The following is a 25,752-nucleotide window of genomic DNA, read 5'->3' as shown; positions in this document are numbered from 1 at the left end:
GGGGTGGACTATTATGGAGATGATGATGAGGAGGAGGAGGAGGAGGAGGAGGAGGAGGACGATGACCCACAAGTCTACAGAATAGACTCCCCGGTAGGCAAAGAACCTCAATTTACCGACTCTCCAGTCGACAACCAGCCCCTCCTAAATGAGGTCTTGACTAGAGCGGCAGAACACTTCCGCATAAACACTCAAGGGGCACAGGAGAAGAGAGACTTTGCTGAGGAACTAGTAGGAGAAAAGAAACCACTTGCTCGGGCCATTCCAATTCTCAAGTCCATTCAACTGAGAATTGATCCTTCCCTTCTCAATCCTAACCTCACCAGGGCAGTAAACCCCAGAGTCGAGAAATTGTTCAGGGCAGCCCAATCAGACCCGCTTTACATAAAGGGGCAACTGAAGCCTGACTCCCTGGTAGTTACTAATACCCGGAAGAGGGCGGGAACGCCTCCGTCATCATCTGAGGCTTCCCCCGACAAGGAGAGCAAGAAAATCTACGGGTTGGGAAGGAAGGTAGCCTCCACTTCCGCTTACCAGGCAAGGATTGCCAACTCCACCACTCTGCTGGCTAGTTACAACTGCCACCAGTGGGAGAAAGTAGCTGCCCTCATCGACTCCGCACCGGAACCTTTGAGGGGCCAGTTGGCCCAGGTTTCGTCGGAGGGGAGAGCCGTGTCCGGTTGCATCCTTAAGGCAAACTTTGATGCCGCAGATAACGCCGGCAGGCTAATAGCAAAGAGCACTGTCATTAAGAGGCATGCTTGGTTAAGACAATCAGGGTTTAAACCCCAGACACAAGCAACCCTAATCGACATGCCGGTGGAGCCTAATCTACTGTTTGGCAAAGCGGTAGAGGACACATTAAAGAATGCTAAAGATGAGTATGAGACTCTGAGATCCCTGGGACAGTTGACCAACAAGCCCCCTAATCAAAGAGGCAATAGTAATTTTCATCGCCCACGTGGCCAAAATTCACAGAGGCTCCAACTATTCACAGGGGCAGGGTATTTCATGGGGTAACAACCAGCAGTCTACCCAGAGTTAGAGCAGAGGAAACAAGAGGGGCCGTGGTAAGGGTAGAGGCAGCCCCAGCAGAGGCGGCACGCCTCCCGCAAAACAGTGACGCCGCGTTCAGGGTCCCTTCTCACACATCCCCAGTAGGGCGACGCATTACCAACTTCACCCAAGCTTGGGAAGGGATCACATCAGACAGATGGGTGCTGTCCACAGTGTCCGCAGGATACTGCATAGAACTACTCGAGCGTCCCCAAAACCACCCTCCACGTCAAAAAATACATTCCTCAGACCACCAGAAGATCTTCCTCGAGGAGATCGTCAATCTTCTAGCAAAGGACGCGATAGAACTTGTCCCGGGCAACCAGGTAAACAAGGGTATTTATTCAACTTACTTCCTTGTGCCAAAAAAGAAATCTGACAATGCGACCAGTATTAGACTTACGCCCTGCAAACAAGTATGTCAAGCCCCAAAAGTTTTGCATGACTACTCTCCAAGAGGTAATCCCCCTCCTAAAGAAAGGGGGATTACATGGCAACATTGGACATGAAAGATGCCTATTTTCATATTTCCATGTTCCCAGCGCACAGAAGATTCTTGCGCTTCAAGGTGGATAGTCAGCACTACGAGTTCAAAGTGCTGCCCTTTGGTATAGCCTCGCTCCAAGGGTATTCACCAAGGTACTGGCGGTGGCGGTGGCACACCTACGCAGGGAGGCAATCCCAGTGTACCCTTACCTGGACGACTGGCTCATCATGGGGGAGACCCCAGTAATTTGCAGATCAAACATTTAAAGAATGATCAACCTCCTCTTCGAATTGGGTTTCTCCATAAACGAGAAAAAATCAAGCCTGGTGCCAAGCGCCTCCAAACCGTTCCTAGGAGCTGTCCTAAACACTCAAGAGGGGTTGGCCTTTCCATCCGAGGAAAGAATTCCGAATCTACTACTGCAAATTCCTCTATATCAGCCCGGTCGCCAGATAAGGGTGCACAAAGCGATGCATTTGCTAGGCATGATGGCGTCCTGTATTTACCTGGTCCCCCATGCGCGCCTGCGCATGCGACCCATGCAAGAATGGTTGGCGAAACAGTGGTCTCAGGCAAGTGGTGAGTGGGACGATCTAGTGGTCGTTTCGCCAACACTTGTAGAAAGTCTTCACTGGTGGACAAGAGAGAACCTGTCAAAGGGGAAACCCTTTTACGATCCAGAGGTACAGGCTGTAGTCACTACGGACGCATCCCTGTCAGGATGGGGAGCACACCTCCATCACCACACAGCTCAGGGTCTCTGGTCTCACACAATGGTCAAGAATCATATCAATCTGCTAGAGCTTCTGGCAGTATTCAGAGCGCTTCAAGCGTTCGAGCTCCACCTGTTGAACCTGTCAGTGCAGATCCTGACAGACAGCACAACAGCAATGTTTTACCTAAGCAAACAGGGAGGGACTTGTTTGCCAAATCTGTTCAAGCTTGCCCAGAAAATCTGGAAATGGGCACTCAGACGGAACATTTACCTGTCATCTCAACATGTTCCAGGGGATCTCAATTCGCTAGCGGATGATTTGAGAACACTTATGGTGTCTACTCAGAGAAGTTGTAGAAGAAATCTTCTCACAGTGGGGTTTCCCCCACTACAGACCTATTAGCCACAAGCGAAAACAGGCAATGCCCAGGATTCGCATCCAGGTTCCCCCATCCAGACTCCAAGGGGAACGCCCTGTGGATGAACTGGTCAGGGATGTTTGCCTACACTCTTCCACCAACCCCTCTCACGAGGAAGGTGGTCAACAAGATGCTCAGGGAATTGATGACGCTCATCCTCAACCTACGCAGACTAGCAGTGTGCGAACCAATCAGACTCCCGTGCTGGTACAACCTACTGTCCCAGCACCAAGGTCAAACAGTGCATCCTCAACCCAGCTCAATGAACCTGGCAGCATGGCACCTGAGGTCATAGATTTTGGACATCTCAACTTAGCACAGAGATGTATGGACATCCTAAAGGAATCTATGAAACTTAACACGAGGCACTGTTACTTTGATAAATGGAAAAGATTCGCTATCTGGTGCCAGAATAAGCAAATCAACCCAGTTGATTGCACTCCTTCCAATTTTGTCACTTACATGCTCCACCTGCTGGATGCAGGCCTGGTATTTAACTCACTAAAGGTACATCTGCAACGCTTTCAACCTACACCACTTCCCACAAGGTTTCATGGTGGAAAGTACCAGTGGTTAAAGCCTTCATGGAAGGGGTAAAGAGACTCCACCCTCCAATTTCAAACCCACCACCTGGTTGGGATCTTAATGTGGTGCTTGCTAAACTCATGGGCCCACCATTTGAACCCATGCATAAAGCCAGTCTCAAGCACCTGACCTATAAAACTGCCTTCTTAGTAGCCATTACATCCATAAGAAGGGTCAGTGAAATTCAGGCTCTGTTAGTGCAGGATCCTTTCTTTACTGTTCATAACGATAAACTGGTTCTACGAACATACCCTAGGTTCTCACCTAAGTTTATTTCTAAATTCCACGTTAACCAGTCCATCAAGCTTCCAGCCTTCTTCCAAGAACCCAAAAGCTCTGCTGAGGTGAAACTACACACTCTAGATGTGCGAAGAGCTGTCCTCTACTATGTAGACAAGACCAGACCGCTAAGGAAAACAGACCAACTGTTTGTCTCTGTAGCTACAGGCAGAGAAGGAGATCGCGTCTCTAAAGGTGCCATCTGCAAATGGATAGTCAATTGTATCCAACTATGTTACTCCCTTTGTGAAAAGACTCTGCCTTTTACGCCAAGAGCCCACTCTACAAGAGGCATTGGGGCCACTCTGGCTGTCATTGCAAATGTACCCCTTGACACCATTTACAAAGCAGCTACTTGGAGCTCTATTCACACTTTTACTCAGCATTACTGCATTGACACTCATTCCAAGACAGATACTGAAGTGGGACAAGCGGTTCTAAGACATCTGTTTGCTCAGGACCCTTCTCACATCCCACCTCCTTCTTCTAACACTGCTCGCTAATCTATGCACAGCATGTGACCTAAGCAGATTCCACAAGCCTCAGAAGGGATACATTACTCACCGTAATCGTGTTTCTGATGCTTGTATCTGCTTAGATTCACATGCAACCCGCCCTTCCTGCCCTCTGAGAGAAGGCGCATGGATGCTTGTAGTCTTATCTTCCTATCTATCTGCTTGGATAATCTGTACTAACGCTACTCCTCATGCTACCTTATGTCAGAGAAAATACAATCTGAGGGTACTACACACGTGAGGGATCATGGGTACAGTGGACGTCACACTAGGGATAGTATTACTGGCACGCCCTGTGTCCACGCCCATTTTCGAGTTTCAAAAAACAAACTGTAATACTCCGCAGCTTCCACTAGATGTCGGCCTATGCACAGCATGTGAATCTAAGCAGATACAAGCATCAGAAATACGATTACAGTGAGTAATGTATCATATATATATATATATATATATATATGAGTTTATTTTTTTATTTTTATAAGGGTTTTGGTTCAGACAAAACAGTATAAACCTTTCATTTTATACAAAAATCAGTCAACAATAAAAGAATTGAGGAGAATTAAGAAAAGTCAGAATCTACATTTCTCATTCAAAAAATAAAACGTATCTTTTTAAAACAAATTTCATGAAGACATCACAATAAGGAAAGGGGGTAGGAGCTCCATATCTGCCATCATATCTCTTTTTTTTTTATATGTATATATCAAGGCAAGGAAACCAGTTAGAGCCATTATCCGGGTCTGCCCCCTGCCAACCATCAAGCTAGAGCATACAAATTCATTAACAATTTCCATTCCCAGATTCTTTTCCCCTCTTTTCGCAGGGCCGGGCAATTGGCTACCTGATGCTTAATAGTTTCTTTAATAGCCAAGTTCTTACATAGTCTACAACTATGATTGCTCGATCCCCGCCCTCGCGTGCTCGTCCTTTCCAGAGTCAGGAATTGGTTGAGTCTAAATCGTAGCTAAATTAACCTACGTGTTTAGGATAAGGGAATATATGGACATACTTGGGGAGCGCCTCTCTTTTTGTGAGAAGTTTGCTGTATTCAGCATGCATGCTATAAGTCCCCACCTGTTCTGAGGAGATCACCCAGTCATATTTACGTAGCTTGTTCTTGGTAGTGGCCGCATTGTAGGAAAGCACTTCTCTAGATTACCCTATCAAAGTAAGTATTCCACTCATCTGTTCCTTAAATTACATGATAGAGGCCCCAGATGGTATGTTTGCTCTGTCCCCGGGTCTGAAAGAGACATAGCTGGCGGATTTAACAGCTTTTCATATTCCGCCAATGTCCTCCCTTTAGCTCTAGTCCCCAATGAAATTAACCCCAGCTCTTGCCATTTCACAGCATACAGGATGGCAGAGGACAACCCCAATGTTTTCTTGAATAACATTCCTTGAATGGTATTAAGGAAGTCCTCCAGCTCAAAAGAACAGAGATCCGACCCATAAAGCAAGGTAGGTTCTATGGTGGAAAGATAGTATTGGAGGAGAGAGTTAAGTGAGAAATGTCACAGTTGTGTATATACCTTCTTCATTTTTGCCTGCAGAGGCAGGGTCTTACCCCTGGTCAGAAGTTTCCAGCTCTCCTTGGAATATGTGTTAGTGACATGGTAACCAAGGTACTTGATTCATTCCACTCTTTCAAGGGGATTTCCACCCACCCTCCATGTCATGGTTTTCGGGGTTCTCTATGAGCTTATTGTTTGCACCAACATGTACCAACCTCTCCATGGGAAGAAACCATTGCATAGGCCAGAGGGAACAACAGATTCAACAAACATGTGGTGCCATGGTGGCAGTATTTTCAGGATTTCATTGGACCAAGTGAGGAATTTTCTGTGCAATTACCATGCGGTAATACCGCTGGCAGTAATTACGCCAAAAATTGGCATTTTCTTGGTGTTTACCCCAGCTCAGAGCTGGTGGTAAAACACGTCAGACTCGTGGTAGGGCCAACCCTTAAATGCTGCAGTAACAAGGGCCAACGCCCAACTAGGATCATTCCCAGAATCTGGAACCAGATATAATATACGGTCTGGAGAGTCTGGTATCTATGGAAACGGATTGGTTATCGCATATTGAAGGAAAGTATTGGGGCAAGATATTGGGGCTTCCTAAATGTATTCCTATGGCTATAGTCTGATTGGATCATGGGCTGCATTCTTTATACGCAACTGCCCTGAAAAGATGAGCACACTTATATTTGCAGTCTAAAATGCGTTCAGAAACTCATTTCTTGCACTCGACTTGCTCTGATGTAAGCACAAATCAAGGGAAATCTGAGTTTTAACTTGACTTATTAAGATAGTTTGATGAAATGGGATGGTCCCCAAGTCGGGAGTTGAGTCTACATGACTTAAAAAAATATATAAGTAGTGGGGGTGCTGTTGCGCACGGTCGAAGATGGCCACTTAGAACACTCGCTCTGTGCTGGGCACATCCTTTTCATCAGGTTGGAGCACTTAAACAGCGCGGTTTGCCGTTATACTGAGCTGCCAGGGACACGACCCTTTTACATCTTCTGGCCGAGTCTGGGTTTTCCACATACCGGCATCGAGGAGATAGAGTGACTTGAATTCCCACCGCTGCCGATTCCTGGCTGAGCACCCACCGCGGCCCCTTTTTTAATCAACTGAGGCTGCGGCGCTGTGAGCCTGCTTGGGGGAGGGCCGCTGCCGGCCTGAACACTCGGGCAGGTCTCGCTCTTTCACTGGACGACGCCACCTGGCCAGGTAGTCTGCCGCATCCCCTCGGCGTGTCCCTCTGTGCCTGGACCTGGTCAGCCTTCATCCATCGCTGGCGGCCCGGCCAGGGGCGCCACACCGGAGCGATTAACGCTTCCACAGAACAGATGGTTTGGTGTGGAGTCTGCACCCCTGGAGCCTGTGGGGTTGTGATCGCCGATCTCCGGACCCTGGTGTGGGGCAGCCGGGCTCCAAGTTCTACCAGACCGCCTCGTTAGACAAGGTAGGCCTCCCTACAGCAACGATCCACCGCTACACCCCTCAATTCATGTGGGACCAGCTTAATACAGTGAGAGGATTGGTCCATAACTCGACGTGGGGAAGTTGTTTGCTGCACTCTTGGCTGTGCCTTAGTGGGTGGACCTTCATGTTCACCGTTCACGTGGCTTACTACGCTACATTCACAATCCCTTCCCGCACTCCCTGAATCTACAAACTCTATTCCGAAGCCCTCAGTGGTCCCGGGTGAAGACGCACACAGTGAATTTATTGGTGCACTGGTGAGGCAGATTACTCGATCCTCTACTCGTGCAGTGCCCAACTATCCAACACACTTTGGCTGGTGTTCCCTTTGAGGTGGTCCGCTCCCATCGGAAGCCTCCGCTGGTGATATTGTTGTTATACCCAAATAGGCCTGCACATGGATCTCACCACCCCATGCATCCAGCGCCTGCCAATGATTCCTGCGTCTAGCATAATTTAACCAACTACCTGGTCGCCCAGCTGGGGATGGTCAGGGGAGCCACGATAGCCCTAATACGTGATAACGACTAGCACAAAGCCTGTCTATATGTAAAAGTGGGAGGTCACACCCATTCTACAATACTGGTCATACAATACAGACACGACGGGCCACCTCTTACCTCTGCTATTGCTTCCTGCACCGGAGGCTCTCATTTCCACACTCCTCCCCCCACTCAGTGTAGGTATATTTGGCACGGTCTCCCGACCCAACCATCACAGATTAGCCCTTTGTGCCCTGTGAACTCTAACAAACTACTGGTTGGCAAACACACATTTGGGCAGCATGCCCAGCAGAAACAATAAGAAACAGAGCACAATGAATATGTTCACGAAAGCATTGCAAAAGTCAGTAGAGTCACGACCGGAACCCTAGATGGCTGCGGCATCGTCCCCCAATAACCATGACTCTTCTAAAATGTTTGAATACATGCGTGAAGGGTCCACTGCCTTCCACTACAAGTTGGACGATATGAGTGGGACGATCTGCTCGATTAAGGCACATATGGAGAGAACAGATGCCCGAGTGACAGAGGTCGAGAGTAGGCACTGCTGAGGATGACATTGCCTCCCTACATGCTGAGGTAAGCCCCCTGTCTGGCAGGACCCAGGAGGTCATCAGGAAGAATGATGACCTCAAGTCGCGCTCCAGGCGCAACAATATCCGCATTATAGGCATCCCCGAGAACAACATTGACAGTGCTATGGAGGAATACATAGAACAAACGATCCTTACCTGTTGGACTCCCCCAAACTGTCTCCTCAATTCGTCATTGAGAGCTCACTGCGCCCTCACAGCCGAACCTAAACTAGCGGCTCCTCCCTGCCCAATCATTGCGAGGGCACTGAACTACCGCGACAGAGACGCCCTGCTGCGTGCCGCGAGAGCCAAGGGTGAGCTGCTCTTGGGATCCTTGAATATTCACCTCTATCCGGATTTCTCTACTGCCGGTCAGCAGGAACACAAAAACCTTCCTATCCGTGAAGGAGAAACTACATGACCTTGGTGTGAAGTACTCAATGATGTACCCTGCCAAGCTCAGGGTTGAGCACGCAAGCCGAATCCTCTTTTTTTATTATCCCTGAGGAAGCAACTAAGTTTATAGAGGAACACTTCCATGGTTCATGGTTGACCTCACCATTATGGACACCCCCTGTGTATATTTCTCTACAGGATCCTCCGGCTCCTGCTCTCTGCTACTGCCTGGTCTGCACACTGTTCCCTTTGTGCATTCCCCTTGGTGAGAGGCCCCAACACTGATGTGCTCTTATTTGTGAAAGGCCTTCCGGCTACCCACTATGTCAGTGGTTTCCCCCTCCGCAGTCCTAACTTTGGGGAAGCCTGTGCCTTGTATTCTCTATGGAGCTGGTTCTTCTTGGCAGCGTCTAGACCCCTTTGAGTCATACCAAGCTATTGAATTGAAAGTATTGTTTCATTGCTCATATGCTGCAGTGACCTAGTCACTATCCCAGCACGAGTGAGTTTATGTTCGACTGGCGCTTGGTCCCCCCACCACCCCCCGGCAAAGTTGCCAATGGTTATGAGTTGTTTTGACGCGGGGATGGGGTTCATTCTTCCACTTGGGGGAGGGATGTAGGTGAGGGGTGGGTGAGATGGATACTGCCCCTCTGTTTGGGAGAGGGATTTCGTTTGGGTTGGGGGAGTTGGGGTTTTATATAAGAAATTGCCTGGCTTTTGCAATGGAGGGGGGGGGTGGGATCACGCTGTTGTGGTCGTATGTGTCAGACAGACCTTTCATGTACCAATCGAACTGTGCACACAGTGTGTGGGTTCGCTACTACATAATACTCCTTTTTCCTGGTATCTACAATGGCTGACATTAATCTGACCTGCATGAGCTGGAATGTGAGGGGACTGGGAAACTATAAAAAGATGAGTAATGTACAACTATACGTGGAACGCCATTGTGTCAAAATTCTCTTCCTCCGAGAGACACATGCCAAGTCGCAGGGATGCTTACAATTTCCAAAGTCATGGGGCTCACAAAGATTATATACTGACTATTCCACTCAGAACGGGGGTGTCATGACTCTACTTCATAAGATTGTTAAGTTCCATACCATTTCCTACCGCATAGACCTTCGAGGGCGTTATGTCTTACTGCATGGTTGTCTGCATGGTAAAGAGATTGTACTCCTTAATGTGTATGGGCCCAACATCGATGACCCCGAGTTCTATTCCAACCTTACTACACTACTCGTCGGATTTCCCTTGGTTCCCATCCTCTGGGAGGGTGACCTCAACACAATCCTCAATGTTGACTTGGACAGATTGGGTACCAGACCCCGCCAACTCTCCAGAGCTGCCAAAGTTAACCTTGAATCCCTGCCACGACTGGAGGTCTCTGACGCATGGAGAATTGTGCACCCTGACTCCAGAATGTACTCGTTCTACTCTTCTGTACACGACTCCCACTCCAGGATAGACAGATGGCTTGTATCCGACACACTACTCAGGAATGGCACGCACATGTCGATACTTCCCAGAACCCATTCTGATCACTCCCCTGTGACTATCTCTCTCGCCTGAGGTGCGGGTCACTGCGCAAATCTCTCCTGGAAACTAAAGCCTCAGTCGCTATCAGACATGGCTTTCAAGACCAACCTAGAATCGGCTATTGATGACTACTTTACACTGAAAGTCGGCTCTGTCCTCACACAAGCCACCCTCTGGGAATCATTCAAGGCCTACATCAGGGAAATAGCCATCTCAAAAGAGTCGGGGATCTTAAAGGTTATCTGCAGAGATATAGCATTAAGTGAATCTTCACTCTCCTGCCTCGAGGCTCAATATGCCCTACACCAGTCTCCAACCATCCTCACCAGCATCGGCGCCGAACTGGACACGTTTCGTGCCCATGCTGAAAGGGGAAGGAAATTCATAGATGCTCCTGGGTCGGCGAGACATTATGGTGAGGGCGAAAGGCTCCTCCGTCATGAGACGAGATCGCCACACATTCCTGCCATTGAAAAGCCTGATAGCTCTCTGGCCCTCCTTCCACAAGACATTAATGAACAGTTCCAATCATTCTATTCTTCCCTATACACGAACACTGACACTATCCCAGAGTCGGACATAGATGCGTATCTGGATGGCCTCCCTCTGTCTGTTCTCTCCGATGACATTAGCATCGCCTTGGACTTGCCTATTCCTTCCGAGGAATTACCTGCGTCCATGGATTCTCTGGCCTCCGGTATAGCCCCTGGCTCTGACGGTTTCTCGATTGTATTCTATAAGCAGTACAAATCACGTTTGGTTCCCCACCTCTTGACATTATGGAAAGAATCCTGCACATTGGGCACACTCCCTCCCACTCTCAGTGAAGCTATTATAACCAATGTGGGTCGTATCGGCCTCTTTGTTTCATATTGTAATTTTGCTTCATTCATTACTGTACCTGTTATTATGTGAAGCGCTCTGGTGTAAAGCGCTATATAAACTCAATAAACATAAACTGCAATGTTAAGATCTATGCTAAGGTGCTGGCCATGCGGTTGACCCCTTACATGCCTCATATTATACATCTGGATCATTCAGGATTTATCCCTGGTCACTTTACTTCTCTCAACCTACGTTACCTCTTCAACATCATCGGCAGAATCGGCCCCAGCACCCATGCCGTGGCAGCAGCTCTCGACATGCAGAAGGCCTTTGATTCTGTGTCCTGCAAATACCTTTGGCGAGTTCTTTTGAAATGTTACTTTGGGCCACGGTTTCTCTCATGGGTTCAGCTGTTGTACTCGGCCCCTGTAGCCAGGGTCCGCACTGAAGACAGATATTCCCCACCCTTTTGTGTATCGAGGCACGAGACAGGAATGCCCCTTCTCTCCCCTAATCTTCGCCATTGCCATCGAACCCTTGGCGGATAGAATACAGCAGACACATTCCCACTTCTATTTATCCACACTAAAGATGTATGGATGTGTACTGGAAACACTAAATCTATGCATAAAGCCCCAGGCATATCTAACTATCTGCCCCTCTAGAAATCTATGCTGATTTATCCTTTTACTGCGACTAAACTGTCTACCAGTGTTATCGGTGGTGGGCTGTAGATATAAGATCCAGAAAGCTGAAAGATATTGGCCGCATTTGTTGTAATCAATTGGTGATGGAAACTTCCAAGCATGTTTAATGGAATACCCCAAATTGGGAGCTACCTATATAAGATCTCTAGGTGAATACGTGCATCAATTGGAAACCATGCTGACTGAGCCATTTTGGCTCCGATGCTTAAATACAGAGAATAGATCATTACACCTGAACCTTTATAGAGTATGGTTAATTTTCGAAAATAATCTGTCTGCATTGCAGAATAGTATGATCAAAAACCTGGAAGCTGACAACTTCAATGAAAATGTTGAATAAGGTGAATATATGGAAAATAAGAATTAGATTGAGAATTGAGAAGTCCTAGTAGCAAAGGTGTAATAGATTAGTAACTAATGTTGATGTTCGGTACCTGTTCTGCTATATTGATTTGTCTCCTTTTGATTTTTGTTGGATTTAACATAGTTGGTAACTATGACCTTGTAGCTAATAGTAAGAAAGACTGTCTTGAAAAAACCTGTCAGTATTATCAAGTGTCAATCTGTATGTCTGTGTGGTTATGAAATTGGATGTAGGTGGTATTTAGGTTCAGGTTTATTTAGGGTGTAGGATTTTAATTAATTATGAGTACTAATAATACTGTATAATTGTTGACTTATTTTGTTCTTAAATTAATTTTGTTGTATATTTGTGTAATGTTTAATACTAAAACACAAATAATTATTTCAATTACACTCCTAGTGGTAGAATATTTAGACTTACAGTGCAATTTGTGTGGCATATTTTCATCAATCGCCTTTAATTGTAATTATACTATTGTTTTTGCATAGCACCACTGGCCATTCTGTACTTCCAAAACGCTGTGTTCCCTGGGGTGTGTTTTCATGCAGAAAGGAATTGTATCTGAGAAAAAAGGTATTGCAATTCAAATCTAGGGGCTACTTTAAATGTAACAGCAAGAATTTCTTAAAATGAAGGGAACTCCTAATTTCATTCATTGTTATATAGGTGAATTAGCCTTAAGCCTTTTGTTCATAGAGTACCACACGGGAAGTAATAGTGTGTGTATAAATATATTTTTGTCGGGATGTGGTCAGAGTGCAATGCATGCACCATGGGGCTCAACCTGGAATCATTTACATGTGGAAAAGAGAGCAAGAGATGGGTCTTTAATAAGCTCATCTGTAGGCCCACCCATGTTATATCGGCACTCAAATGTCTGTGTCAATAAAGATATAATGGGTCGACTATTTGTACACTTCAGACGCACCTTTTCCGACACTATCTTGCTATAAGCAATTGAGACCCATTATACCGGATGATTATGAACATAGAATTACCTCACAGTGATGCTAACATGTTGATGTTCTTTGCATTCATTAAGCTGCAGTAGAGGCATTGCCACGAGTTAGGGACAGTTCTTAAACTATGCAGACTTGACTCCTCAAACTTGGTAAGATTAGGGACCCACATTTCAAAGGACACAAGACAAATAACTACGTCTTTCTGGACTAATTGCATAACAGATATTTAGTTGGTGATTGCATCACTAATCTAACAATCTAGCAAAACGTTTAAGATGTTTTGGATGTTAAATATAAGACCATGCCTAAAGAAAATAGTCTAAACCCCAAGGTAAGGCGACAGGAGTGAAGTGAATATCAATCTAAAGTTCTAGTAGTGTTCTCCTTTTTATACGCACTATGTAACGTCTACATCCACCCACACACCATTCTCACACACTCGCGCTTCCATGATGGGAAACCTGAAAATGCTGGGTGTTAACAATTGTTTGTGACATTGTTTCCTTGAATCTTTCAATTATTAATCATAGATTGATACTCTTTTGCCTCCTACTCCAGTCTCAATATCTCTTGAAAAGCATCAGTATGTTATTGTTCCCAAGCTTCCTGTAGATGTTTGGCTTTTCATGGGTCGCCCTCTTGTCGGTGCCCTGGCCTCCTCTTTCTTCCCCCATATACTGCATTTTCTTCATTTAGATAGAAAGTAAACTTAAAGCTGCAACTAAGTCAGCCATGAGAAGGTGATGTTAGCTGCAGGATACTGCTTTGAGTTCCATCATTCAATTCTCAAAATGTTTTGACCTTGTTCTCACATTTATAACAACAAATGCAAGGGGAGGTATAGTCATGCACAAGGAATGGACCAAATCGTTCTATTGTATGTCTGTGTTAAAGTAGAGTGTGGTAGGGTAGGGTGGGACAACGTCCATCTTGAGAGCCACAATATAAATGCACTTACTTGTTCCACTGTGTTTAACTTCCTTTTATCATCGAAATGCATTGCAAACATGTTCATGGCGGAGGAGTTTCAATCCCTCTGGCACTATTCGACACGAATAAACCAGCCACATTTCTTCAGCTTGATTTATGGGCTCCAACGACAAGGCGTCAACTTGAGTTGCAGAGAAAGTGTAGGGGAAGGGAGGTTCAAGGCAAATTATGTACATACAGAACATTACAAATGGAGTGAATTTATTTACAAAAAAGCAAAGGAAAAACCTCTGCTGCCGGCACTGACCAACGGTCAGCGAACAAGAACTTGTTGGACAAAAATAAGACTATGTTTCCATAGAAAAATGCACAAATTGGAAAAAAATAGCTTGAAGAGCAACTAGAGAGGAATCCCTGCCCCAAAACGTGCAGTAAACTTTTGAAGATGGCCGCTGGGGTGGGATTTATGGAGAAGATGGTCATTAGATGAGTGCAGGATGACCCAGTCTCCAGTGATTGGTTAATGGGAGAAAGGCAGTTTTGAAGCTTTTAAAGGAAAAATGCTTTCTTTTTTACCGAGAATTCCTAGCCTGACGGGGAATATTCATGAGCATGTGAATCCATGCCAGATCCCATGCTGGAGAAGGGCTTATTCTGCCACCTGATGCACGCAATCTTCAATTCTGCTTCAACCTTGGGTAATAAAGCAGATATAAATGAATTTGTTATAAGTTCCTGACCAGTCTCCTCGGGTATAGTGATTGAATGCGAAGTAAACACTATTTTGGGTCCATCTAAATAGTCTGCTGCTGATTCTGCTTACATTTCACTATCTTTCCCTGGTCAGTCTTTCTGGGGAAAACCACAGGGATTGCCACTATCGACCTCTCTCTAGCTTGCCCGAGGGAGACACCTGTACCGGGATCCACCATTGGCCAATTAGCATGCTACGTAAGTCACCTTTACCTTGGCCAGCATAACTACCCTCCGGAGCCGATTCATATCAGTCTATGCCGGATTATAACACTGTAGGTCAGTGAGCATCTCTTCAATTTTGGTTTGAATCTAATACTGTGAAGCTCTTTAGCCAGACCTTCACCCGGTGCCCGCGGGGCATGAACAGTGAGCAGGTGGGACTGCTCTTCCCCTTCCTCTGGCAGGCCTACAGGTATCTGCATGGGGGTACCTGATGGATCATAATGTCTTTCCCATATTGTGCACCTCCCCTTGTAACTGACAGCTTGTAAGAATAAGAAAAACACACATAGGGCCTGTGTGGGGCCCAAGAGAAACCCAAGGCACCAAGCCCAGGCAGGACCAGTGCAGGTTGCACTTATATTTGAGACTGTGCTACCTGCCCGGCTGATTACCCTGCTTTTATGGGACACCCTTTCTTTTTGCTTGTTTAGGAACCCGCTGGAGGTAAGTAAAGTCTTCTGCTTTATTTCCCTTGCCGGTTTGCTCTTGCTTATGCAGAAACTGGTTAGTCTCAAAGACTATCAGTATTGAGAGACTACGTCTCTCTTGTGTGCAATTGTAACAATACAAGAAATTCACAATCACCTTACAGTGAAGTGCAATCTTTTTGTATGGTGGTGTTTTGGTTACATTTACAATGTGCCTAAGGCAGGCTGGTGGCAGCAGTGATAGTTTTATCATTGTTACATTTTACTAGTGCACTTTTGCATTTACCGCGAATGGCTACTAAAGGTGGCTGGCACCCTAAAAGTTGTGCTACTAGGTTTTTCGCAAATTCTTTGGCCATATTGTTCTTTGCCCTTCTTCCTACCTTCTCGGGTCAGGAAATGCCTTACAAGGAATGGCCTTTTCCGGGTAAAGCTTTGGCTTTCACGGTTTAAGGGGCGGTTTGTGTGTGTAGTCGGGGCCGCGACTGTTCAGCAATCGACATCCCTGGTTCCTGAATATCCATTGCTGGGCTGATGTTATGACCATGCTTCCAGCCCAAATCATGGATTAAAGAGGGGCTTCTGCAGCTATTTGACATTGGAGCCAAGACCTCTATAAAGAAGTGCAGCCCACTGACGACCCCTGAAGCTGACTAGCATCGACTACAGTATTGTCTGGGTGAAGCCGCCCTCCTCTGCCTGGTCTCAGGAAGGCACTAGCCGGTGCTTTTGAACCCTGGACTGGTGGGAAAACTAGTCTCGAGCCCTGCTCAAGGATCCGCCCCTTCTGAGCCTTCAGAAGTATCGGTGGACCAACCAGGTGACTGAGCAGCTCTCTGCTGGGCTACCTCGCTGCAGCTTTTGCTGTTCTGAGTGCATCCATGGAACTTGGAGGAACTTCAACTTGTGTAACAAGATGTCTTCTCCTGCATTTTCAGACTTCTTGCATGAATGGGCAGCTGTGCTGGGCCTCCTCCGTTATTCGTCGTTTGAGGATTGCCTGTCGCCACTTGACTGTGGTGATACTCGTTGCAACACTCCTCCTTCTATCCCTGGAGGTGTCCTGAATTGGTTTGTCCTGCAGAAGTCTTCATCTTTCCTCATTTGGGTGTTCTACTGGAAACTGTGTGGAAGCGACTCTTAATCACAGCGACTTACCAAAACTGATGCCGAAATACCAGCCGTGGTCTCTGTAGAAATCTGAGCCGGGTGGGGAAGGGTGAAGGGGGTAAGTTGACCTACCTGTTTCTGTCCCCCCCCCTCCAAACCCCCCATACTCCGTAAGGTTACATGGGCGGAAGGTCCTGTCACTAAATCACTCTTTCCCGACTTTGTTTAGTAGAGGCCTGGTCAAGCATCCCTTCCTAGGACTATCCTAAGGACTGAGATTGAGTGACTTTACTTACCTGAACTTTTGTACTCTTATTAATCATAACCACTGGCATCATTAATCTCTTCATTAACCTACCTGTGATGTATCTACTTTGGAACTGGTCACTTTTGGGCACAAGGTCCTAAACCATCCTAAGGAAGCTGTTATATGATTATCCTAGGATTTGGGTTGTTTTACTGTAACAGAAGAAAACGTGGCCGACAAAACAGTGGTTTTGGCCGAAAATACAGTTTAATTGTTCGGGTAAAACAACCCAAAACAAACACATTACCCGCTCCCACCACCACTCCACCTCTTACCGTGCTGCTAATTCTCTGACACTGCAACGACTGTTCCCATTCACCTCTGTGATCGTGAACCGGCGCTGCAGGGTCCATTTCTTTTTTTTTACTTTATGGAAACGGCTGCGGGGGGCACCTCGGCAACCCCTTCTGACATTCAAGTGAACAAGGGTGGGTGGACACCCCGCAGCCCCCACTGCCCTTGCTCACTATAAGGCCATTGAATGGGGGGATTTGGTCAACATTTTCAGACATTCAAAGTTTTCGACCACATCTCCCATTCAGTAATTTAAATTCGGTTTCTTTGGGTAAACCCATTATCCTATAGTGTGCTTTCTATTTCTAAATGCATCTGAGTACTTAACCTCTGTTTCACTGAATTAAATGCTATTCTCTCTCTCCTAAGGGTGAATGTATACATCTGTTTCAAGGCATATACATTATTTTTCAAAAATTGATTAGCAGAGTTTGCTAATTAAAAAGTTCTTGATTAGCAAATTAACTTATTTGATTAGCAATTTTGTTCTAATATTTTTAATGTCACCAGAGGCTATTTGTACCTAAGACATAAAATGACCAACAATACAGCATGTTTGTGTACCGCTGAAGTTAGCCATTATTGAGATGAATGCCTGCGAAATGTAAAGGTTAGCTGTATGAATGGACACAAATAGATATGATTAATAAAAAGTCTCTGAAAACTGTTGCTGACCCATCATTTGCTGTTTAGGTTCAGTAGTTTCATAAATCAAAAAGTTCACAATGTTAAATAAAAGTCATAGCCTGTGACCAGGTACATAATATGGTGTTGTGGCAGGCAGGGTAACTGTCAACTTTAGGTGGACAAGACAGCCCTTGCCTGTCATTTTACCTGCCTGCCCATTGCCTGTTTTCAATATATCATTTTAAATACCACTTACGGGGAGGGCAGGGCATCCAACGGTACTCCAGCCTGAGCCAGGGAGGCCCTAGCGCAGCATTCCAGCATTGCACACCCCTGAAAGAGATATTTATCGCTACAAGCACTCTGAGCTGCCATCTGGGTTTTCGATACTTGTTTTGGTTTTCAAGGTAACTAGGGCTTCTTTGTGCAATTCATACTCCTCTTCAATTGGAAATAACTATTTGCAGAATCTGGTGGTGAGCCAGGAGGTGTGCAGGTGAGTGTGTAGCGGGGTCACCTTGTGGCACTCCAGTAGAGACTTGGTCTGGGGCACCACCTTCAAGGACAGGGTGAAGGCTGGACAGATGCGCAGCAGTGCCAGCATGAAATGCTGGTGGCTACTTGCAGATTCCAGGTGTATTCCTGGCTTTCGGATTGGCCAGCTCTCGCCCCCAGGTGCTGGTGTATATAATACAATCATAATCATGGCGCAAAGGGAAGCATATATGGTATCGTGGTGAATGTACAGACGGATGGAACTATTGATCGCTACTGTTAGCTTTGTGAATTCATTTGTAAGAGGGAGTAAAATAAGCGACTAAGCAAACTAGTTGAAATATTGCAATTTGTGCTATCTCACTTTCAGGGTAGCTCGTATAAAGCAGCAGGGTGATGGGATTAGCTCATGGATTGAGCACCTGTTGCACAGATGTATGCAACCAGCAAATCACAGAAGAAGGCTTTCCATCAAAAGCATTTAGCCCAGTGATAATGTACATTTTCTAAAGTGTTCACTTATCAATATGATGCACCTTCTCCAACAAAATGACATAGTTGACACTGAGAGTTAGATACACTAACATAAACTTTCCTGAAAATCATGGCGAGAATACAGTGTTTTACAGTAGCAATACTGTAATTATGTATTATATAACAACGTGCAGGACTGTCTTTGCAAATAAGTAACCCATACTGGTCTTTGCCAAACAGGATACAGTTAGCCTAATAAAAGTATCATCTCTATTACTTCTGGTTTGCAATTATTTGAAAAAGAATGAGCTGTTTGTGCCTAGCACTCCCACACAGGCCTTTGGCACTTAAGAGTGGAGATGATTACTGCTGCACTGTCTCCATTTGCCCCTTTGAACTTGCAGTGAACAGAGAAAAGAAGGCGTAGACATCCTTGAGGGCAAGAGAGGAATGCAGGGTGACCTGAGCTTTTATGAAACATTTAAATAGCTAGCAGTGCTACACGAGTGTCAATTTAATTAGCAAACCTACAGAATAGCATAGCTCATAGCTATGCAACGCTACTTATGCTATGCCTTACTGTTTTATAGTGTTGGTGTGACAATATTTGACTAGAAGTTTGACTCGCTTAGTGTGCATTTTAATGGCCTAATAAACAATTGTATATTTTGTATACTTGCCTGCCTAACTAGAATGGTTGCTGTTGCTCTGTGTGCACTCATTGTAGCCCTAGACTACTATCATATCCTTCCTGAGACTAAACCTTTTTGCCCTGCCACCTCGATAACCTATGTGTCTTCCCTGTTTACCATAACAGGGTGGCCTCCCAAAATCCTCCCCCCAAGGTTGATTTTAGAAAGCCATCTTAACACTAGCATGATAATTTGTACGCTAGAAAAAAAAATCGATGAGTTGTGCAGTCTCATTGTCTTGGTTATCTTGTCCCAGGTCTGTCTTTGTCTACAAGTTAGGGGCAAAGAAGTGTAGGCAGCCCTACCTCTTCCCTTGATCTGCAGGAACTTAATGTGTCCCTGCAGTGTATCACTTTTTTTAATACCCTTATCTTCGACTCATTCTGCCTAGATGTCTCTTCCTCCAACCATGTTGTATACACCCCCTATTGTCTAGGGTTCACCTTCCCTTTTTGCTTCTCATATGCCTGACTAAAAACCCCCATTTTGTCCAAATTGAAAGTCCTGTTTTTCCTGGATAATGAGTATATAGCTTTCACGCCCTGGTGGGGATGCAGACACGGCCTTTAACACCGCACCAGCCTGAGCTTTGGTAGGCCAGAGCTGGGAGCTGTTAAAGCCCTGCCGCCATTGAAATGGAAAAAGGGACCAGGGCTCTCTTTGGATGGCGGTGGCAATGAAAAACATGTTCCAGAATGGTCCCTTTTCTACTTCAATGGCGGCAGCCAGATGGGAAGACCTTGGGGACCAGAGCGCAAGGTGGGGGGGGGGGAATCGGGTGATTTGAGGGGGGGTTTGGGGAGGCAACAGGAAGAGGCTCTCTGTTGCCTCCCCACGTTAGAGGAAAAAAAAGGAAAATAAAGGGAAAACAAAGTGTCACCCGAGGAACGGCCTCTGGTGGCTGGAACAGCGGGCGGGGATTGTGCATTCTGGCTCGCTGTTCCAGCTACCTGGTTGGTTGGCTCACCCTTCCGGGTGCAAATAAATATTAAACTGTCAGCCGATGCCACAGTTTGAGAAACTTACACATAGCATTGTTGAAAAGGGTATACATAAAGTGAGTAGTGGTGCCCACTGGAGGGTTCTCCATCTGCTTAAATTGTTTTTTTTGTCCAGCTCTGTCCCTCGGTTTAACTGCCCTGTGAACAATCACCCCATACCAGCTGTCCTTATACCACACATTCTCTGACTCCACTCCTTTGTGGGCTAAAAAGGGGTTTTACAGAGACTCCAGAGTGATCCTGAAAAGGGCTTTGGGGTAGTCTCTCCACACTCTCCTTTCCCTATCTATGTTGAGGGTATCCATTTCTCTTTCTCCCCTTTTGTTCCTTATCTATAACCACTTATCAATTAACAGAGAGGCCCTTTCAAAGCCTCGCGAGCACACTAGAAGCAAAATGTATTAAACCAGAATACATTTAAACCAAACTATACCAGAGAGCCTTCCGACTCTTACCAGGCCAGCCTACCTAGATTGCCACTGTCAGTATTTTCCAGATCCATGTCAGGGTAGAAATACAATTGTCTATACTACAGCAATGAAACTGGCAATAGGGAGTATCGCACCAAAATACCCAACTCCAAGCTGCCACCCCATATTTGCATATCCTGGAAACCAATCTTCCTTTTGTTACACGATTTTAGGAAAATCCTAGGCTCCCCAGAGCTGCTAGCATTGACGCACAATTTACGGGCTTCCTTCTCCTAATAACCCTTTGGAGTTTTTTACAAGAATTCCTTACATCTTTCCCTCGTACACGTGAGGAGTTTGAAAGGAGGTTGTCCACCTGTCTGGCGATGCACCCAGATTGTGTGATGGGTCAGAGTCACAAATAAACAGCATCTAACCTATTCCATCCTGACTAATCTGACCCATCCTCCACACATATAGTTTATATAGGCCATTGGCCACCCTGACCATCGAATGTACGAGAAGGATTGGTTTAGGCCTTCCACCATGCTATTCCTGACTTCAGCTTTACACCAAGGGAGAATTTAAAAAAAGGTTAGTACCACTTCATTGCTAGTGACGTAAAATGACGTATCACAATAGGTTAGATATGGCCACCTCTGTGGATTTCTAGTCTCACCTCAAGTGAGGGGCATAGGGCATCCGCCCTCATGACAACTTCCGGTTTGGGATGGTGAAAAGGCTCATAGTCAGCAGTTCTGGCACACAAGTAATGTCCTACATGCGCAATTCAGGTCATGTAGGACACTACTTGTACATCACAAAGAAAGGGGTATTCACCAAACAAGTCTACCAAAGGAGAAGAAAAATAATAAAACACTAGGTACTGAGATCATAAGGAAAGGGAGCAAGCAGTGCAGTACATAGGAAGATATTCCTGAAACAGAAACAATTCTGCCCCTTCTCCAGCTGCCCCGTTGTTAATTTATGTATTAATTTGCGTGGGTTGGGGACTGCACACTACCTTAAGAGTTGGTGACAGCCTGATATTAATAACCTTCATTTGTATCTTTTTATCGTTCTCAGCTATTTTAGGAACCCCCGAGAAGCAACGGACTTACGTGAAAATTGATTTACAGACCCCTTTTCCAGTGTAGAAATGAATGTTTTGTTACTCTTCTTTAAGCAGTTTTGAATCTAGCACTAACTTTGTCTAACTCTTGGGTCTCTAAACCGTGCCGCACCTCTCACCCATGCGCTAGTGGGGTGGTGCACACTGCCAGGAGTTGCTTGCCGAATAGCATTAACCGTGGTGTCTCAGTCATGATGTGTCGTCGTGCCTGAGATTCTTGGCCACGCCACGGCGTGTGGGAATATGGGGACCTGCAGGAACTCCCTGTTGTAGACCGACCAGATGCAAGGGGAGTAGTCAGACTACTCTTATCAGCCTCTCCTTGGGCTGCAGAGCGATGCAGTTAGTTTACATTCAAATGTCCATTCTGCCTTTGCAATTGGGCCAAAAAAGCTTTGCGGCAGTGCATATCATAAACTCCCTTCTGGCTAATCTTTGCACCACATTCCAGTGTAAGCTGTTTAAAATGCTGTAACTCTTATTTCATCTGAACCCAGCATTACAAACCTACATACGTTATTTTGTAGTCCTTGAATAAATAGCTGGAGAGGCGCCAACCGTTTCTTTGTGTGGAGCAATCCGTGGGTTAGGGCAGCCCTTCCGTGTGGAAATCCTGTTTCCACCATGTCTTGCTTCTCCCTTAAAAAATGTGAGATCAGGGACTAGATTGCAGCAACATGTTTCTGTGCCAGAGCTCCTGTGGACCGGGCATTTCTACGATGACACCTCTGCTCGCTGCTTGAATGTTTAGTTTTCCCTGTGTGTGTACTTTATTTTTTTTTTAAAGGCATTGTGCATTATCTGTGTGGCGTGCAATTGCTCTCTGAGCAGCCTGGAAGGGAGGGGCAGCTGGAACAGAAGACTGATTTGTGTTCTGTGCGGTCTGTAAGTTGTGTTGTCATGCTGTTTCAAGTCTTATCGGCTCGTGACTCACAGTTTCTGCTTCCTGCCTCTTTGTTCCTTTTCAGTGGCCGGACTCATTGACTCACTGATCTACCATTCTGCTCGTGTGATTCAGAAAAAAATCGAACTAGGGAAGGCGCTTTAAAAGGAAACTCCTGCCTCCCCTCTGGGCTCAACACAATGATGCAAGATGAACCGTTTTCCTGAATTGTAATGGTTTTGTTTTCATCCAGCGACTGTCCTCAACTGGAGTGATTTCAGAGGGATTCTCCAACTTCTGAACGTACAGGAAAAAAGAAAACCTATATAGTGCACAGCATTGGGATTTTTTGCAGCGGTTTGCAGGATATTTGGAACCTTGTTGCAACACCAAAATAACATTTTAAGCATGAATACTGAACAATCACAAACCAAATCCATTCCTGTCTTCTATCATCTTATCTTTCAAAAGTTATGTCCATAGAGACGTGGAGTTTTTGAAGAAACTGGAAACGTGTTTGTTAATTTAAATGGTCTCTTGTGTTTCAGGCCTTGTATATGGGTCACTGATAGAACTACTAGTCGCATAATTTTTACAAACCCAGAAAAAAAGGAAAGAATTGTTTAGCTGCATGCGCCCTACTGGTGGGAACAAAGCCGGTGACTAATTTTACAACAATTGAAAGCTGAACTTTTAAATGTCTATCACATTTTCTTATCAACCATGTGCTGTCTATGAAGAAAGTTTACAAAACTACTACAGGAGATTTGCTAGATGTATTGCTCTTTTGCTATTGTATTGCAATTATGACAGTTACCTGCTTGAACAGGTCTCTGGTCTCAACTCATTGCCTAAATGACTTTACCAAGTCACAGCAAGGCCTACTTTAAGTTCCAGATATTAATGAGAAGGGAAGAAAACCTCTGGTAGTATATGCACACTTCTTTACCAGCATGACGTGAACTCGAAGTTCATGTTTTTGTCTGGTAGTATGAGGAATCTTCAAACTTTTGAAGTATCAGAAACCACTGAATATTGTAATAAATATCTACGTAAATTGATGCTTTGTGTGTGGGTGCTTCAACTATTGCCAAGACAGGAAAGCTGTCTTTCTCATGTTTTTGTTTTTGCACCCAAACAACATGAAGACATTCTGTTTTAATATTCTTGGAGGTTACATGTTTTGCTGTGTGTAACTCTCAGCACTGTCTAACATTAGGACCGTTGGGCAAAACAGGACTCTTTACATACAGAAACAAAATTCTTCTAATAGTGCTCACTTGCGTGAGACTCTCATGGGTGTTCTGTTTTAACCCAGGAGATTTTACCAGCCTTTTGCCAATCGAGACTCTTTATCCTCAAATCTGAGAGGATGAATAGTACTATGCAAACATTTCTGGAGCAACACCACCTTATTCATTCAATTAACCGTAGGTTTATTGTCACCAGGAAACAGAAGGCAACCATTAACCAGTACACCAGCCCGAATAAAACTCGATCCATGCAATCACAATGTAACAAGTGATCCGCTGCCAGCTTAATGGGCAACACTGCATCCCTCTGAACTCTTTACCCCTCTTCCGACGCTAGCCAATAATATCTCAGTCAGGCAGATCTTGCCTTTCTCACTCATGCCTTCATTCAAACTAATCTTTCACCATTTTACATTAAAGGTGACAAGGTCACATAGCCTCTGCTTTATATAGCCTTCTACAAGGCTCTGGCGGAGGTTATAAGAACCTACTTTGCAGTATGGTCCCAAGCTCTTTAAGCAGACGAGAGAAGGGGTACCTAGTGTCCCTGAACTGTGGAGTGGCGGGGGGGTGGGGTTGGGGGGGAGAGAGCAAGGTAAATTAAACTATTGAACACGGTTTACTGCACCCAGAGAGGATATATATATGGGAGATGTGACTGAAGCTTTCTGGGATTGCAAAATCAAGAAAGTTACTGTAGAGCCATATGATCTAGGAGTGTAGTACGGTGAGTGCCTTCTGGGGTGGCATTGTAAGAGTTTTGAATTACGTTTTGAGGCTTGATCTGGGCCATGACTTGGCAACCTTGATGTTAGGAGAGGACAATCTCCTGGAATATCTCTCAAGCCCACAAACGGACTAACAAAAGGACTAGTTGTTCAGGGCAGCAATGGCAGCCAAGAAAATTATTCTGAGGGATGCAAGTCCGATAGACAGCTTCAAAAAACTGAGTGGATCCTAGAATTATGCTCAACAGTGCTGCTGGAAGGGTTGTAAGTGAAAATTCAAGAGCTACAAATTGCTCATGGGCTTGTGTGCAGATTCTTGGATATGGTTGTGTAATATATATCATTTGTACTGGGGATGTTTGAGTCCACTACCCAGGATGGGACAGTTTCGAGAAGGGACAGAATGCATGGCACACTAGCGGCCTTGGAGGCGGATGATGGTTGGGAGGGGGATTGAGATGGGAGGGGTCAATTTACTTGAGTATGTCATACATAATTTGCTTGCTGTATTTGATTTCTGCATTAGCCAATATTATTGCTTAGAAAATAAAATACATTAATTAAAATAAAGTAATCCTCCAAGAAGCACCCCAACTGTAACATCCCCAAAGGAGTTCTTAACACTAGATCAGCAATAAATAAGGTTAACAGTGTATATAACACCATCACTGACCAGTCTCTTCTCTGATTGGTTACTAGCTAACTACAAATGCCTCTGCAAAAGAAAAAGCTCAGCTAAGTGAGGAATAAATGCTCTAACCTACCCTTAACAATATCATATGCAAGGAAATACCTGACTCGCCCTATGCCGCCTCTGGCCACCTTGCTGCAAGTGTACCATTTCCTCATTCATAGCTGCAAAGGTGTCTCCCGCACCAAAGAGGATGTTAGACTTCCCCACTGATCTTCATATGCTCTCAGTCAGCATCGTGCATAACTCTTATTGCCAGCCTGCTTACAGCACAATGAAGATTACCCCTGCTGTAGAGCAGGGAGTCTTGATTCTATTAAAGACACGGAGGCAGCCATCATGCTTCAACTTCTTTTATTTCTACTCTTCCAGCAGATTTAAATCTTCACCTTGCTT

The 25,752-nt window shown here is 45.3% G+C and overlaps 1 protein-coding gene across 1 annotated transcript in view; it reads left to right on the top strand.

Moving 5' to 3' along the window:
- The window catches only part of ERGIC3 (ERGIC and golgi 3), an 834,442-nt gene extending 810,697 nt beyond the window's left edge, over window positions 1-23,745 (top strand). The window contains exon 13 of the mRNA XM_069652225.1: window positions 22,770-23,745. Coding sequence (XP_069508326.1) covers window positions 22,770-22,849 — 80 coding nt within the window. The 3' untranslated portion in view covers window positions 22,850-23,745. The remainder of the gene's footprint in view (window positions 1-22,769) is intronic.
- Window positions 23,746-25,752: the final 2,007 nt, after the last annotated feature.

The sequence above is a fragment of the Ambystoma mexicanum genome, chromosome 3p (assembly GCF_040938575.1).
Source record: "Ambystoma mexicanum isolate Mex_15411 chromosome 3p, UKY_AmexF1_1, whole genome shotgun sequence".
NCBI classification, from domain to species: Eukaryota; Metazoa; Chordata; class Amphibia; order Caudata; family Ambystomatidae; genus Ambystoma; species Ambystoma mexicanum.
The sequence above is the reverse complement of the archived record's forward strand: the minus strand, read 5'-3'. Positions and strand labels throughout refer to the sequence as shown.